The 17,312-nt window shown below is 42.9% G+C and overlaps 1 protein-coding gene across 1 annotated transcript; it reads right to left on the bottom strand.

Moving 5' to 3' along the window:
* Window positions 1-264: 264 nt before the first annotated feature.
* Window positions 265-16,398, bottom strand: LOC119122907 (zinc finger protein 385A-like). Its single transcript, XM_037251581.1, has 8 exons — window positions 15,967-16,398; window positions 9,148-9,296; window positions 7,365-7,475; window positions 3,325-3,499; window positions 2,854-3,171; window positions 2,460-2,641; window positions 2,276-2,362; window positions 265-2,000 (listed from the first exon to the last, which is right to left on the bottom strand). The coding sequence occupies exons 1-8, from the start codon at window positions 15,974-15,976 to the stop codon at window positions 1,779-1,781; spliced, it is 1,254 nt and encodes a 417-aa protein (XP_037107476.1). The 5' UTR covers window positions 15,977-16,398; the 3' UTR covers window positions 265-1,778.
* Window positions 16,399-17,312: the final 914 nt, after the last annotated feature.

Genomic DNA, 17,312 nt, shown 5'->3' with positions numbered 1-17,312 from the left:
ATCTTTTTAAGGAAGTGCTTATTTCATGTTGTCTCTTTCAGACACGGATGTGATTAACCTCAGTGACCATAGGAAAGAGCTTTTGCATACTGCATTCAGGTATTGTCCAATAAAACACGTACACGATCACATTTTGCAGCTTCTTTCCAAAGCTCATAAATTGAGAAGACAAGCACATTAAATGAAATGTTCCCTAGTGCTGTTTACAATGGAAGATCAACTGTGGGGAAAAACAAATTCAAATAAAAAGTCTGTCCACTTGCAGTAAAATCATTAACAGTTTAATGATTTTCGAGTACAATTCTATTAGAATTCAACAATTTGGAAGCCCCCCACATTTCTTTAAATAATCTACATTTACAGTAATGTTTCTACACATCACGTCCAAAAACAAAGATTATATCTTTTGACACGTTTTTTTTTTTTATTGCATTTCTTGCGTTTCACTTTAAAAATAGAGCAGAAAGTATTGCTAGTTCCTGTTTGCTTAAGTTTCCCGCTAACGTGTTGACATGCTGCTGTGACATTTTTCATCGGGGTTTTTTGAAGTCATGTTGGGTCACAAAGCAGAGCGAAAAAACTTGATCCTACCACACACCTGAAAAGCTATCGAAAAGGATGTGTGTGTGTGTGTGTGTGCACGCGTGTGTGTGTTGATGTGTGCTTGGGTTTCCGTTGTCTGTAGAACATAATGCTGGTGTTTTTTTTTAATATTCTCAGAAGATATTATTTTGCATATTATCTTCCTCATTTGCCTCGTATTTGTGTATGTCTGTGAGCTGCATATGGCCGTATCACAAATAGCTGCTACAACACTGTACGACTCCCTCATTGTCCTGGCTGTGCTCACAGTGTTGAAAGTCTTTCTCTGAGATACTGAAACCTTTCTGTTTTGTGCGGTGAAATGTCTATTAAAGCATCAAAATGCATTTAAAATCACTTACATGCAGACGTTTTACCCCAATGCCTAATTATTAGCGGGGGAAAATCTGGGGAATCAAATCTGGGGTTTTCTCTGACAATTAACATGTAGATCTAAACCTAAAGATACTTGCCTAGTCTTCCCTGATGTTCTTTTTTTCTTTTCTTTTCTCCAACATCTAATTAGACCACAAATATAAACACTGATAAACGCTGCATAGTACTTCGTCACCACAACTACAACTTTGCCAACCCATTGACATGGTTAAGGTGCTTCATTGACTATCTTCTTTAAGACGTAATGTAGTATATTCTGTTCCTCTTTTACTCCATGTTGGTGTGCCACACGGGTAAGTACAGACCCCCTAAGCCAGCTGGGAAGATCTAGACATACAGTACAGAGAAATGTTGCAGGAGATTCCAGCAGCAACACAAATTCATTGACCACAAAAAGTGGGGGGGGGGGGCTCATTACACAGTGATTGCTAACAGCTAACATCAGAGGAGATCACAATATAGAACCCAGCAGGTTTCCTATTTTTTTTTTTTTTTCTCTCATGAAATTGATGCATCAGATGTGGAGGAGATTTGAATTGTTGAAGAGGTAGGGTTTGGAAATACAGCGGTTAAATCAGTTGCAAAGTCTATTTAATAGTCCACTTCTTTGCAGGGTGGTTGATAATGGATGCAAGGTAAGTGGGGAAAGATGAAAATGTAGGCTGTCTCTTTAAAACGTCGTCAAATACTCCCTGTTAGCATACCAGTCGCGGCGGTTTGCAACGTTAAGCCACGTCAGTCCCAAGTTTGACTCGAATGAATCCGCTTCACAGTGTGCTTCTGCCTGACTCCTCACGCTATCAGTACGGCGTGAAGAGAATTGGCCCGTGTGTGGTGCGAATAGGCCCCGGGGCGGGCCTCAGCAGGCTGAGGGAAGCGCCCTGTAGCAGGTGGTGATGGGGGTGGGCTGGCGGGCCAGGAGGTCGCAGTGCCAGCTGATTTGAAGAGGCGGCGGCGGCCATGGCTGCCGCCACAGCCAGAGGATTTGGTAAAAGCCCCGCCCCCAGAGTCTTTGGAAGATCCTTGGGGAGAGACAAGGAAGATTTCATGTGATTTATTGAGCTGGTGAATAAAACATACATGAACAAAAGTATGTAAAAATGTTCGATTGGGTTGAAGTCAGGGCTTCTTTCATACCAAACAAAATTGGCCTCTCCAAACTCTAAACATTGAATTAAAAAAAGGCTAAAAATATCTTGGAAAGACAAAGATGGGAACTCACTGGTTGAGCCAAGTGATTGATGGATTACAGTAAATAATGATGAAGTGTGTGGTGAAGTAAAGGTGAATTGTGTACCATAAAGTCTGCACGCTTCTTGTGACGACTAAGTAGAGGGTTGGGTTTCCCCGCAACGCCATCTCGATGCCTCCGGCTGGAAATGTGCTGCAGTGTGGAAAACAAAGCAGGGCCGATCATAGAAATGAATCTCTTTGTATTTTTTTGTTCTTTTTAAAAAAAAAAAAAAAAAAAAAAGTCTCACCTGTTTAAGCTGCAGCTCAGAGTTGACTCTGACATTGCAGATCTCACAGTGGAAGGTTCGTTCCTGAGAGTTGGGGTCGGACGACAGGTCCTGCTCGGGGCTGCCTTTCAGACCGAGACGCGGGTAGGCTTTAATGGGCCCCAGTCCACTCCGTGCTTCCAGAATAGTTTTGTGTTTTGTTCCTTGGGTGATTAAAAAGTGAAATGGAATCAGCTTCGGATTGTTTAAAAAAAAAAAAAAAAAATGCAACTTGCAATATCCGTTTTATACCACTGGGAGGCAGTAGTGCTCCTTTTTGTTTTCTCTGTCAATTACAAATTTGAGATTCACAGCAGCACCGCTTCCAACATTTCTCATTTTTGAAGCCGTGCACTAGTACGACCGACTAACTTACCTTTGTTATGGGCCTCCAGCTGTGAGAGGGAATTAACTGCAACTTTGCATAAGGAGCAGTAGAGAAGCTTCTTGGCTTTCTCTTCCTCAGACTCTCCAGGAGGAGGGCTGGAAGCTGGAGACAGGTTGTCAGCAAGGACCGCCCCTGTTGAGTCTGCGGGTGGCGGGCCGTCGTTGGCGGCCGGTGAGGGGGAAGATGGCAAAGGTGTGCCCGCCGACTCCAAAAAGGGACACTCTGCTTCCGCTGAGCTCACTGTGGGTGTTGAGAGGTGGCTCGGGGTCAAAGGTGACTCAGAGTTGGGACAGGATTGGGTGTCGTCTATAAACAGCACATATATTTCAGATTAGTAAAGCTCCTTCAACATATGGGAACTTGATATAAATGTGTGAAAATAATGAGACATTGCTTTGTTGTATATGAAAGAATAATATCCTCCACCAGAAGGATCTTGTGAACACAAGTGAGGCTCACCTTGTTTATTAGGATCAGGATCCAGGTTGGATGATGAGGAGCCTGACGGTGAAGGTGAAGTGGTAGGGGGAGGGTGCTGCTTGTCCCCATCCTGAAGACGAGCCGTCTTGGACGTCTCGATGCCCTTAACCCTGCGAGCGTGTCGGTTGCCCTTGTAGTGAGCCTCTGCTTGACTCTGAAAGAAAAAAAAAAAAAAACACAATTTGACGGATATGAAGATTTGGGAGTATGTCTGGTTCACTTCCATCATCTTCACTCTTAATCCGCCTGCTGACGTCCAAGTGAGTCAGAGAGCTAGCGAAGAGCTTTGTGTCTGTCACATAAAAGGCATTGGAGTTAAAAACCTTGCCGAGTTTGCCTTTTTTTTGGGCCATTTATTAAATCGCACATAAAATGGTCATTAGGCACACGGTCAAATTTCTTCATTGCAAGTTTGATATAAATCATCAAACTCCAGTGTTTGATGACTTTCTGGGTTAAATGTGAAATAATGCATGAGCCAACTCATCTGGGTACTCTTAGTGTGTGTGTGAGAGAAATGATGTTGTCGTAATCTTATATTTATTTTCACTCACTTTTTATTGCAGTTGACACACCATGTTCGAGGAAGCCCTTAAGGCTCTTAATGGATGCCCGGTTGAGGCTTGATGGACCACTGGATTGTGTTCAAGAGGCCTCTGTGAGCCTCATGTATTAGCTGGTGATGAAAGTTACCCATATAGCGCTCATCCTGATTGGTGATGACAGAATGGCATCCAGAGCTCGCTGCTTGTGTAACTCAACCCAATGGCTGCTGCTTCCTCAAAGCCCTCAATTAGACAAGTGGATGATGCTAACAACTGCTACAAGAGCACAAGTTCTTTTATGGTACCCCCCCCTTTTTTTTTTTTTGGTAACGCACAGCAGTTGTCGTTTCGGATACGTTCACTCTCCATATGACCTTCAAGTACAGGTCGTAAGAAATCAATAAAGGTCTGCCATTAATCAAGCAGAGAATCTAAAGAGCCTTTTAGAGATTGCCGCAAGGATGCAGCACGAGGACAGAAAACAGATTGAGCCGTCAAGATTGTTGAGGTTAAGGGACAAAGTGAATAATAATCAAAAATGAACAAAAAGTGCGGAAAAGTAAATTGAGAAAACAAATGACGACGGGGATTAGGATGATTATTGAGGACGTATGGATGGGATTTTAAAAAAGGAGAAAACGCGAGCGGGTGAATGTCCCTGAAATCCTTTTTTCTCTAAGCAGGATATGCTTTGCTTTGATGTTTTATCTATAAAGTGACAAAGGCACAGAAAATGGAGCGAGCTGGTCGCAGACAAATCAGTGTACAGGCAGCAGCGACAGGCGTGTGTGTGTATAAGAAGCTGGCGAGAAGGCGACAGATGATACGGTAAACCCCACAGAGGATAAAAAAACCCCGCTATAAACAAGAGCAGAAAACGGGCGAAAGGTGAAGGGAACCAGTGCTGACGCCAGCCTGGCTGGAATTTTGGGTGCGCGGCGATTGTCCGCTGTCGTTCTGCAGTGGTGACGACGGCTAATGCAGCACGACGTGACGTCAGCCTTGCAGCAGGACCGTGCTCAACACTGGCAGCCTAAAAAAAACAACAAAAAACCCACTGGCAGCCTAATACGTCCTCTGTGGTCCGAGATGAATTGTCAACGTTATAATTACAACATGTAGCGCAAGAGGGGGAGCCGTGAGAGGTACTTTATTCTGAGTGCTCACATCAATCACTTAGTCACTTCTACTTTTACTTCTGTTTAACAACAACGGCTTCCCTCGGGCGTAAACAAGAAAAGGTGGAGGTGCCTTACTAAAATGCAAACGCAGCTGTGGGAACACTTGGCAAAACTGTTTGTCCCACCTTCCAACCTGCAGAAATTCTACTCCGAGCAGATTATTGCTTCATTATTAAAGTGTGTTTGCAGAGTTCCCATCCTCTCCGGTTACTCTGGGAAGTTGTGCTCCATTCTGCGGAGCAAACAGGTGGCGGGGGGATCGGACAGGCAACATACGAGCAGCTTTTGTAAATGACACGGCTCGATATTGGTAGACGGCGCAGGTGCGCTCAAGCGTACAAACTGACGCATCATCATGAGTTCATCATCATTTGCCGCCAAGCAAATTAGATTCTTCTTCCGCTATGTCACGGCCTCTCACTCGCCAATTTTAAACGGCATGAGAAAAGTCACTTTGAACGGCAGCGAATCAAATCTGCTGTGTTCACACCCACAACGGCGCAAAACACCCTTTTATAATTGTACCAAACCGTGAGTGTCTGCAAAAATACCAAAACCCAGTCGAACTCACCCCCGTGCAGAGTCAGACTGCGCCTCTCGCTAGACTTGCACTGGGCACGAAAATAAAGCCCTGTCGTCATAGTGTTGTGAAATAAATGTGGACCATGTGAGAACACGAGTGGGGGGGATATAATTAAGCGGCCCCTCGCCGAGAACAGGGCAATGTTACACAAGTTTCAGATGACTCTTCCTCTCTGTCCTTTATACACTACCGCATTTAGAGGATCAGCATTTAGCACCTAATCGTCGCAATGTATTTATATTTCAGGCTCTGCTTGGACTATATACTAGAGTTCGCTAGGAATCCTATTTATGTTTTGGTTTGTGGTTCCAGTGGCAGATTTTCGGGATCACATTAAAATGTGCAGGCTGGTTTAGGTCATCCATGTTGTTTATATCTTTTTTAACTGTTAATGGAGGGCATTTTATTTGTGTGTAGCCCAGACAATATCAGCATCGATTTAATTTGAGATCATCACAGTACTCCTTGGTGTTTTTGTTTACAAGGCAATGATAGTTCAAGTGAAAATTTGATATGCTCTCTCAAGGTTGAAAGTGGCTTTGGACTGGGTAATAAAAATCACGTCTGATCATTTTTACCTCTGCCATTTGCCAGAATTGCTCAAACACACGCAAGCGCATTTTTATGATAATCCTTGTAAGGACACTAATACCGTCAAACCAGCCATTACTTAAATGCCCAGTTTGAACATTTATCTTACAAGGTTTATGTCTTAAAGTGCTTTGCCCAGAGACAGATGTACAACAGCTCTCACTGTAAATGTCAAGCAGCCAACACATAAATCGGCTTCTTCGATGTTCACATTAAAACTCCATTTCCATCAAGCGATATATATCGTTCACCGTAGCTCACAACAATGCAAACTGGAGCGGTATATGTCATGCTATTTGTTTTTCATAGCGTAGCGTGATAAGATACTCTGTGTGTTTAATAAACTAAGAAATTCATATCAACACTTTAGCTAAAGTTAGATTCCTTCTTTCATTGGCATGTGGCTGTAGAAGACACACTGTAAAAATAAAAATAATTTCCTGTTGACATCAATCTACACACTACATTGTGTGTAGCTCCACCATAAAAAATCAAACCGAACCGAACCTGAAAGGAAATGAACTAAAATGATTGATGAAACATTTTTCAAGTTTTTGAACTAGCAAAGCCGCAACTTTGTCCTCTTAATGGGAGCATTAAATTCCTTTCCTATAAACCTTTTCTTTTTTTGGCCTCTAGACGCATTGCTTGAAGCTGGCTGTGCACCGCCTGTCAAAAAAACGCCTAATCAGCTTTAATGTAACTTTAAAGACACGCTGCTGTTCACTTTACTTCTTGGCCTTGTGTCCTATCTCACACCTCTTCCATTAAATTCTCCTCAAAGTAAATCTAATAGTCTCCTGAACCCTGACACTTGCTATCTAATGCTGCGCTATGATGACCAAGCAAATCAACTGTGCATGCTGTTCAAGACACAATTCAGTCTTCATTTGAACAGAAACAACTATAAAGCGGAATGTTTTCTCCGAGCCCGTTATGATTTCGAGTGGTAAAACAAATTGCAAACAAGTGAGGTCATATCAAATCTCTCTACCACGCCAGTGTCACCAGGTGGGACTTTCACACTTACTAAATGTTGAGTATCATGTGTGGCCATGTTGAGTCATCCCGGTTTCAACCGCTGATTATTATTCAAGCGAGGACTGTCAGATGTCATACCTCCGAGTTGAAGCGAATTTGACAGACATTACAGGAGATGATAGGTCGCTTTGTCTTCACCATGGGATGCCCGAAGGTGTGCGTCATGATGGCTTTCTGGATGGGGTCCATCTGGGAAGGTTAAGCGCAAAGGTCACATGACAGATTCAACAACACGAGATGCCATCACAGGGGTGCAGGTGACCTATGGAGGAACTGCTAAAAGGAGTATTGTAAACAAGAAGCAGGAATTTGGGGAGAGGTGATGATTGATGTGGGCAGCAGAGGAGGGCGGGCTCTTTCTCAGCAGCTGTTGTTGTCCGGGCCTCACTTCCTGGGTGTGGTTCAAATGCTTTAATTCACATCGGGCCTAATTACAGACTCCATCCATCCCCAAAAAAGACTGTTTATATATGTTTCAGGGACGATACTCTTACATATATATTGTTTTTAAGAAACATTTCCAAGATTGAGAATGTATACTTAGGCGGTAGAGGAAAAGGACTACCATGTTTTGGTATTCATGTGTGACATAATGCTGACAATGCAATTCCTCCGGAATTACGGCGCAGTCCAGCATTCACAATAGGTCGAACCAATCCATCACACTAAATACAAACTGCTAAAAAAAAAAAGGTCAGGACCAAAATTAGTCGAGCTTATCGTTGCTGGAGCTGGGATGCAGGACACTTTTTAACATTCGTGCTTCCTGTTAGAATTCAGACGCACACAGACAGCGCGGGTGTTGCCCTCAGCAACCACCAGAAGTTCTCTGTGGTTTTACTCAGCCTATCATCTGCTGCCTCCATTCTGGACGCATGCGGCCAAAATGAAAGACTCCTTACGCTCCACAGCTGCAGACATCCGTGGAAAGTGGACCGGTCTGAAAAACTGTTGGAATGCGTTGTTGGTATTTTGGCATTTTTTTGGGTTTATTTTCGGCTTTTTTTTCTTCCTGCTTCCTGTCCTCCTTTTCTGTTCGTGTAACAAAGTGTGTGTCAGTCAACAATGAGTAATCAATATCGGTGTAATTTGAATAAGTGAGCCAATTCAAGGCACCTCGGGTCTCACTTGAGTATTCCATTCAGAATGATCTAAATTTCAGTCAATTCTCAACGGCCTGTAAAGTAATTCATCGTACAGATCCTAAATGTGAATCAATTAGACGACACAAATGCAAACTGAACAATAACATTGATTAAAAGAAGGGATGCCGAAATTATATGCGTGCACTCATCCTCGTAAGAATGCTCCGATACTACAACACCAAAACCACGACACCAATCTGACATTTACAGTACATTCCAAGTCGAAACCATACTTTAATTGGATAACAACATTTTTACCTGACTGCAAATTACAGCCTGCAATTAAAAGAACATTTAAAAAAACGATACAAATGCAACCCATTCACTGTTCAAAGTGCTTTGTGAAGGTCTTATGACATTAGTGGCCGCACTTCTATACCGCAGGATGAATCATAATCTCACACAAGGGCCCTTTTGCCCGAGTGCATGCAGATGACCGAGACGATGATGTGTGTACGTGTGTGGCCACGTTGACCTTCACGTGAAACTCAATCTGGAAATGAGAACCAGGAAATGCTGACTGTGGAGAATTCAGCCTGGGCCTCTCATACGATTGATTAGCTGTAAGTCATTTTAGCGCTGTCGAACACTCACCAAAGCATTTTTTCTTAAATGACCGTCGCTGTTGAATAAATATTGACTGTCATTTTGTAGGAAAACGTGTACGTCCAACGAACTTCTGTTAGCACGTTAGCATCCATGCTTGGACCACTTACCGTATTAAAATTGGGGAAGAGACCCAGAGTTGCAGGGTGTGGCGACTCCATGGGGAATTGTAGGAAGGGCTTCATGTCCAGGGGGGATGGGGAGAGGACGGCTGGACTCCTGAGGAAGGCAGGGACCGGCCCCGCTCGGTTTACACTTCCTGTAAAGAGAACGTGAGATTCGAATAAAAATGTGCTCTTGATTATTCCCGCTCTCTAGCAGAATTACCTTTGACCCCGGCGACTCGCCGTATCTGGAATCACATATCGTTTAAAATCAATACAAATCTTCCTCTGACTCAGAGCAGGAATCCATCAAATTCTAAAGTGCTTCGTCTGACACGTTTATTTGGACTAAAACCAAACATTGAATTGAAATGCACTTCCTGCCTGCACCTCTCCTCCCACGGCATCTTTTTGCTCACTTTCCTCTCAGTTGCAGCTCAGCCACAGTGGATGCCAGTACTTAAAGACTCGCGTGATGGGCAGGGAGGGGGGCTAAGCTTCTTAAGTCTCACAACTGGGGTGCGGCAGATATCTTCCTCCTCTCACTTTCTCTGCTGCTTCCCTTCTGACACCAGATGTTGTTTTCTGTCCTTATTTCATGCTCTCCTATTCTCATTGCCCGCTTGGGCTGCAATCGGACCAACTGCTTGTTTTGTTTTTCCTCTTATTTATTTCACAACTTCTTCCCACTGTCAAGATGTTTGGTGGAGAAACCTGCAACATGCTCGAGGCCCAATTCTAGCGATAATAAACAATCAGGCCTAGAATTTTTGTTGGTGTATTAAAAACAATCAAAGCAAGCTGGAAACCTTCTGTGTTGTAATGAAATGCTTGGTTGACAATGCAAATAAAAGAAGGACAACATCTCGAGCAGTATGGATTTAGGCAGGAGGTGCAATGTTTCCTCTTTGCCTAGCGAAGCGTGCTAACGCTGCTCATTTTACACCGCATTACAGTTTAAAAGTCAAATGACTTGCACCGTTCCTTCATTAACATCGCAGCCTGCCACAATAGTCACGTTTTTAAAGTTAATCACATTCTGCGCCATCTTTAAGCAGCTTTACTTCCACGACCTAGACGCTCTTCCTGAGTGATTTACAATGACATCAGATAAGTGAACGCGGCAGCGCCTCTTCAATAGCGACCACGTAGGACGACTGGCATTGATTGGACACATTCAAAGGAGAGTTAAAGAGCGGTCAAGCTCCACAAATCCAAACCTCGCCATCTATTGGCCCTTCACTCCGGAAAAGGGAACAGCTCGCCTCCCCCAGCCCCGCATCGCGACTGCCTTTTGTTTTCTCATGCAAATGTTCGGCTGGGAAAAAGATCAATGCCTATGTAATAGCTTATTGAATTTTCGTGTAGATTTGCGAGAGCCAGCCTGAAATGAAGAGATGCAGACGGCAAGCGGGGGGTGGGGGGAATGACAACTGCGCGCCAGCGGCTTATCACCACAAAGCATGGCGTGCGCGCCCAGACACGTGCACGCCAACGTGCTGTGCCTAAGGCCGCTCAAATTGGCAATTCATTTGGCCAATTTAGCTTTAATGATCACAGAGGTAATGTCAATGTCAGTGACGACACTGCAGCCTCTCAGTATTCCCTGCCTGACTGCACGGTGGAACCAAGACGGCGAGCGGGAGGGAACGTTGAGAGGTGGGCTGCAAGTCTGGCTGCCAAAATAAATAAAAAAAAAAAAAAGAGGGGCAGCCATCTTTCCTTCCCGCCTCGGCACAAAATGCCAGGCGCCTCACATCTGCATCTAAATGGGCTGCTGTGCGCGGATGCCACTCGAAGCCTCCCGTGACAACGCTGGTGTTCAGAGCCTCCAATGTGCTGCCTGCAGGTCTGTCTTGACCCACTCTGCTTGTGTTTACCTCCCCCCCCCCCCCTCCTTTTATGCGTTGGCGGCACACATTCTCAAGTCGATTCAGCGGTAAATGACGCCGTAAAGTGCAGATGATCATTTACGAGCATCATTTAGCTCTCCTGATGGCACAGATTTGATTCCCTCATAATTCATTAAAAAAAAATTCAAAGAGCTGCAGTGTTAGCTCTCTTAATTTTGTCCATCTTAACCTCTGAGAAAACACTGCAAACTTTGTCACCACTGCGGGGTGACTCGATCTATTACTAGCGTGAAATCCAATTTAGTGCAGCTCAGCTTACCCCCCCCACCCCAAAGTCATACGCAGCTACTAAGCACACAAACCACTGCAGTGTAACTTCTGGGCTCGGTCCTGATGAATGTCGCGTCAGTGTGAGAGCTCTGGACAGCGCCGGTTGATTTAGGTTTGTACTTTGTTTTAATGATAGATGTTGTGCGCCCCAGTGGCTCGGCTTAAATGCTGCCTGCCACACAACTAACTCCCAGAAGTCTTTTCACTGAAGGAGCGAATGTGTGTGCGTCAGCGAGTTTTCCCGCAGTTCCGTTCTCTGACTTCTCACCGTTTTTCCAATTAACAACAACTTGTTTTTATTTTCACCACTCACATGAATTATGATTACATAAGCTCCCTGTCAGATTGCTTCAGTCGAAATTTTCTCACAGAACATGAAAATTCTGCACACGTCCGCTATTTCAACATTTGTCGGGCGACGATAGAGGCAAATGTCGTCTGATTAGCAAGGAGGGTGAGGATTGTGGAGGAATAATAGCAGCTGAGGGGGATGGAGCGTGAGGAAGAGGGGGAGAAAAAAATCACTGGAATAAAAAGGGGGATGTGAGGGAAGGCATCTGAGGTTGGGGGGGGCATGTTTTAAGGTGAGTCCAAGGTGAACAGAGGATGTAAAGAGCTGTGTAACCTGCAGGTTAATATACACGAGTAACCTCAGTGGCGCTCGGAGCAGAATGTGACACGCATCGGTTAACAGTTCCATGTTATTATCAAGCCGCCTCCGCACAGCTATACCTGCCTCCGAGGCTTAACTTTTGGCTGTCACATGCAAAATGTCACATGCGCATGAGAAATTTTGGACTATTTTGCATCTTGCCTCACAGGATGGGTATGTCTTATCGCATTTTAGCCACAAAACATACAGAAATTTATAGCGAATATATTCTATACCATAACTATAGAGTAAGACAAAAGTAGCACATTAGCCTACTATGTAAATTTGTCTTTAAAAGTCACACTAAGCTGCCATTATGGAGGGTGTGTGAAACGGTGCACAAACGTCACCTTGGTTAAGACAGTATCTACAGATTTTCTAACCTATCCTCCATTATTATTTATTTTTTGTTAGCAGGCTAAAGTTCAGTTCAATGGAAAATTTGTGCATTGCTGACATCTTGGTGTACTCAATTCTAGAGATGATTTTAAGAAGAAGGCTAGCAATTCGGGCTGAGTGACATAGCCTAAAATTCACATCACAGTATGAATTCAATCACTTCACAATAACAGTACACATCTGGCTATAAAAATTGTTACGATCATTGTCTATTTTCAGTATACTGAGGTCACTGTTTTGCGTAATTTAAGGCCAACAGAGGAGCGTATGGCACAAAAGGCACACTGGGGGCGCAAAAGGCACACTGGAGGAGCTCAAGGTCAATAAAAAATCCAATGTGTCAACATAACCTGCGGCTTTATTTTTATTATCCCTTTATTTGAGTATTTACACACCTACTGGACCTTGACTAATAGCGTTCGCACAAACCCAGAGTAGTGCAACCTGAGCGTGCGAGGAAAAAAAACATACATCGAAAACAATGGAGTCAGCAGGTGCATCCTTCACTGTTTTTTTTTTCAAGGTGATGAGGCAGAGGACGGATGTTCAGGTGACAGACAATGTGGTAGTATGTCATTTTCTAGCGATGATTACAGGTTATATTTTGAGAGCCTGCGTGGTTTGATGCAATAGCATGGTCACAAAGATAATGACCGGTAGGCGCCAGGCTCGCAGCCCTCAGACCTTATTTGACAACCATGAAACCAGTAAATGACATATCTACACATTTCGGCCTTTGTGTCCAAGCCCTTCTTATTATATATATGGTCAAGAGACATTTGGCTTAGCAAGAGTCATTGTCTGTGCCTTGGCAGACATTTTAACTGGGTCAAGCAATATCAGCTGGCTTAGTTTCTGGCAAGATATATGTATTATGTGTATTGTAATACAATTTTACAATTTTCAGTCATACAAGTAAAATACCACATTCATTGTTTCCAGCCCTTGTGCATACCTTGACCACAAGGGGGCAACATAAAAGAAAGAGCGTTTCACTCACTAATGTCAATAAAACAGTTGTTTTTCGCAGAGGATAAAGAAAACATGCTTGTGGATATTCTGTCATCTGTCCATATGTGTTTTTAAATATCTATCGCTTCAAGGATTATCACACCACGGCGATCAATGCTATATTTGCTAGTCCCCAAAAGGTGTTGTGCATATTGTGTTAGCATTACGCTAGTGGAGATTCTTAATGCAAAGATGCATGTTTTTTTAATACACATGTATAATTCTTTTTTGTTTTATGTTTATTTTGACATTTTTAGTTTTCTCAAAATCAATTTTCTAAACTGCTGATTTTTGCAGACTGACTTGCGTCTAGGTTAGTGCTACAATCTAATGCTTAGAAATCTGGCAATCTACTGCTTTGGAAACTAACTACTCTAATATTAAAAAAGACTCCATCAGTGATTGGTAAAGAACTCTAAAAGTTAGGCATAAAAGATTAAGAAAATGAAGCACCTATAGCTTTCTGCCTGTTAATTCAACATCATAAAAAGCTCTAAAGCTAATAATAAACAGCACAGCTACACATTGTCAAGCTGAAAGCACAATGATTACTTTTGTTACAATGCTTTCATATTACATACACCATTATAAAACGGCATTAATAATCTTCCCGACAAAGCTCTCCACCCTTGGCCTCTCATGCTGTACTTCTTCATTAACTCTCCAGTTTGTTATCATCTTCCCTTCCCAGTGTTTTATTGTAAAGTCATGAAGCCGAACAATCACGACGCACAGGGCTGTGAACAATAACATTAGCGCTGACATTAGTGCCCACACAATATGGCATCCAGGCTGCTCCACTGAAGTAGCTATTCAAGGTTGTCACAACAATGACGGAGATGCTCTTCTCCTTACTACAAGGCGGCGTACTCGTGTAATGATTTCAAAGCTGTTGTTTTTGGGACACCATACCTGCTTCATTAAGAAATGTGCTTTTTTGTGTGAAGCTCATCCAAATCAATCACGTGATGTTAGATTTCTGCTTATGATGCTAGACTCTGTCAGTCTGTGCGAAATGTTTGTCTGTTTGCCAAGCATATGTTTTGAAATGTCAATACTGGTCATCCTTCGATGAGTTGCCTTGATTTAAAGGTCATGTTGTTTATCAAAGGCAACATACCCCTGTGATTCTTTTTGAGGGCATCAGTGAGTGGCAGGATATTTACACACACACATTGCTGTAGTGGTGAGGAAGGTCTGCATGAGTAAAAAAAAAAAAAAAAGCCTTGGTACTTTATTTTAAATAAGTAAAAAGCTCAAACCTCTGGATGTGAAATATTTATCGTGGCAAAAAAAAAAAAATCACATAAGAGTAACCAAACGCTGCTCTGCACCGAGGGAGATGAGTCATATTTAGCACATGTTTAGAATGTGTGAATGTTTGCTCTCCCGTATTCAAATGGCGGCTGGGCAGAGAAAATATGTTGATGTGATTGTGGCTGATAATGTGTTTAGAGACCTTCAGTATGTGCCAGTTAAAATCTCATTATGCTTGTTCTAGTTCAAGAGGCCGGAGCGTGAAAGCTAAAATAGATTCGAATGAAATATTCAGTCACATAATCTACACTGTCATTGCAATTTATTCAATTAATAGTTTATGGCTCTTCAAATGATAGAAAATGTGTCCACTCTTAAACTGAAATAAGAACAGCTTCTTGCATATTGGAATTAATCTGCACAGGATCAAACAATGACGAATTTCTTATTTGCAATTGTGCCATGTTTTGTTCCTTTTCATAAAACACGACACAAGGCCATTCATAACTAAATGGACTGTGACAAAAGAGGTATAAAAAATGGCATTCAAGTACATTTGAAGGAGCCTAGTGGGGAAATTGTTCATTGCTCTCTCACCCCTCCCTTTTCGAGCGAGGGGAGGAAATGAAGATGACCTTCAAGCATTGTCATAATGCAACATTGTCATTGCATGCTCACGTCACTGAGACTTTCAACAGCAAGTCTCAAATGTTGACATACATCATCTGTATTTGTGCATTCGGGGCTACTGTAGAAAAATGGCGCTGCAAGATGGCGGACTTTGATAAAGAAAAAAAAAATCCAAAACATACGTATATATCAATTTATATCTTATTACATTGGGATATTATTTGACAATTCCAGGTTTGACGCAGTTAACATAAATATTCTATAATCAGTTGATCTTTTTAAACAAATCTCCTCCTCCAAATTAGTTCTTTTAAATGAAACAAAGCTCACATTAGTCTGGCCTCCTAATTCTGTGCTGTCCTATATTAAGAGTACATCTGACACAAATTAGCCTTTACAAATGTCAGACCGGTCCAAGCAATTGAACACAATGAATTTCAAAATAAATGGCAAAGGTGGTTGATGTAGTGATATGGAAAACACCAAACTGAAATGACTGATCATTTCAGTTGTCAAACTAAATGTGTCTTCTCTTAACCTTGATAGCTGATAAGATCTAATTTCTGAAATTGCACCAAGAAAAAAAAAGAGCAACTGTTCCTTTGTTTACTTGTCTGTGACTGGAAAATTGCATGCATCAGAGTTACACAAAAAAAAAAAAAAAAGTTGAGGCGATATAACATCAAGACTCACCTATGATCATCCTGAATCCTTCCACAGTGAACTTCTTCTTGTCCACAATGTCGTCCTTCTTGTCTCCTCTAACGTGTACTAAAACTGGAGCGCGCTTCTCTCTCAAAACTCAGCATCAATGCGTAAGAAGCCTCCGACATCACAAGCTCTACTTTGCATCCCACTGTCGTTGCTCTTCTCCTGCTGCTTCTCGATTTCACGTCGTAGCTGGAGGAGAAGCGCGCCGGTTCCGCTCAAGCATGCGCCTAAATTCTACTGCATGCCAGCAGCCACTAATGGATTCACTGCTCGACGTTCTCTTCAGCACAGCAGTAAATAGAGCTGAGATGAAGCTTCATTCGGGGAACCTCTGCACGACTCCCCCTCTCCGTCCCTCTCTCACATATTTTGGGTTTGTGTACAACCTAAAGGCACCTTGCGCTCTCATGCTGTGATTGGCTGCAGCCTCAGCCTATAAAAGCAGTCCATGCGCTGCATTTTCTTGGGGTGTTTGGGGTTAATGTTGCTCTCCTTCCTTTTTTTTCTCCCCAGCCTGACGTTTTCGCACCCCATCACGAGCATAATCTGTCGTTTGCATTCGCTCCCTGTGATGCGTTTTTGTGTAATGCATCGAAAATAGCTGGCAGGGAGCAGAGGCAGAGGTGTGGCAAGAGATTGACAGCCTGAGAGAATGGATAGAACGTTTGAGGCAGTTGATGAGGAAATGAATTTAATGCACACTGACTGGCGATGAAAAAGAGGGCTGCAGGGACTCGCTGACAGCTGTTTTGACTCTGCTGATGGGGCCCCAAAAAGCAAACCTTCACCACAATACCAAGGCAAGGCCAACGTGCATCCCACATGACTTCTGAGCACAAGTTTCATTCACTAGACCTCACATGGTGTGTGTGTGTGTGCATGAGAGATAAGGTTTCCTCATTAGTAAGCTGGGACTTAATAATGCAGGTAGGTGTATTGTTGTAACCAATGGCCCAGGTGCTAATGTGTGCTGTCTGGGGCTGGGGGGCAGTCATAGCATGACTTTAATGGATGTCACCAAAGTAGGCTGAAACCAGACCTGCAGACTCAGGTGACATGTGTGTCTGTGTGCGTGTGTTTTATTTGTTCATCTCTATCAGGCAACCTTGATTATTATAAGGCCCACATGTTTTACCCTTGAGGATATATATAAATATATGTATTTATTTATATATCAGAAATAGCAGGTCACACTTGCGCACTTGTCGTATTTTAATTTTAGCTGCAAGTCCTCAAGAAGCCCCCACAGTGTTTAAAAAAGTTGTCATTGGCCTACAAATGTGTGAGTCAACACCATTAGGTCAAAGGCAGATACAGTATGAGCAAAC

This window comes from Syngnathus acus, chromosome 5 (assembly GCF_901709675.1).
Source record: "Syngnathus acus chromosome 5, fSynAcu1.2, whole genome shotgun sequence".
In the NCBI taxonomy this organism is placed as follows: Eukaryota; Metazoa; Chordata; class Actinopteri; order Syngnathiformes; family Syngnathidae; genus Syngnathus; species Syngnathus acus.
The sequence above is the reverse complement of the archived record's forward strand: the minus strand, read 5'-3'. Positions and strand labels throughout refer to the sequence as shown.

What these genes read in the sequence shown, in the direction of transcription:
- LOC119122907 (XM_037251581.1), bottom strand. An exon ending in TCTTCCCCAATTTTAATACG is followed by an intron (nt 7,476 to 9,147) that starts GTAAGTGGTCCA and finishes TAACCTTCCCAG; the next exon opens with ATGGACCCCATCCAGAAAGC. An exon ending in AGAAGCGTGCAGACTTTATG is followed by an intron (nt 2,001 to 2,275) that starts GTACACAATTCA and finishes TCTCTCCCCAAG; the next exon opens with GATCTTCCAAAGACTCTGGG.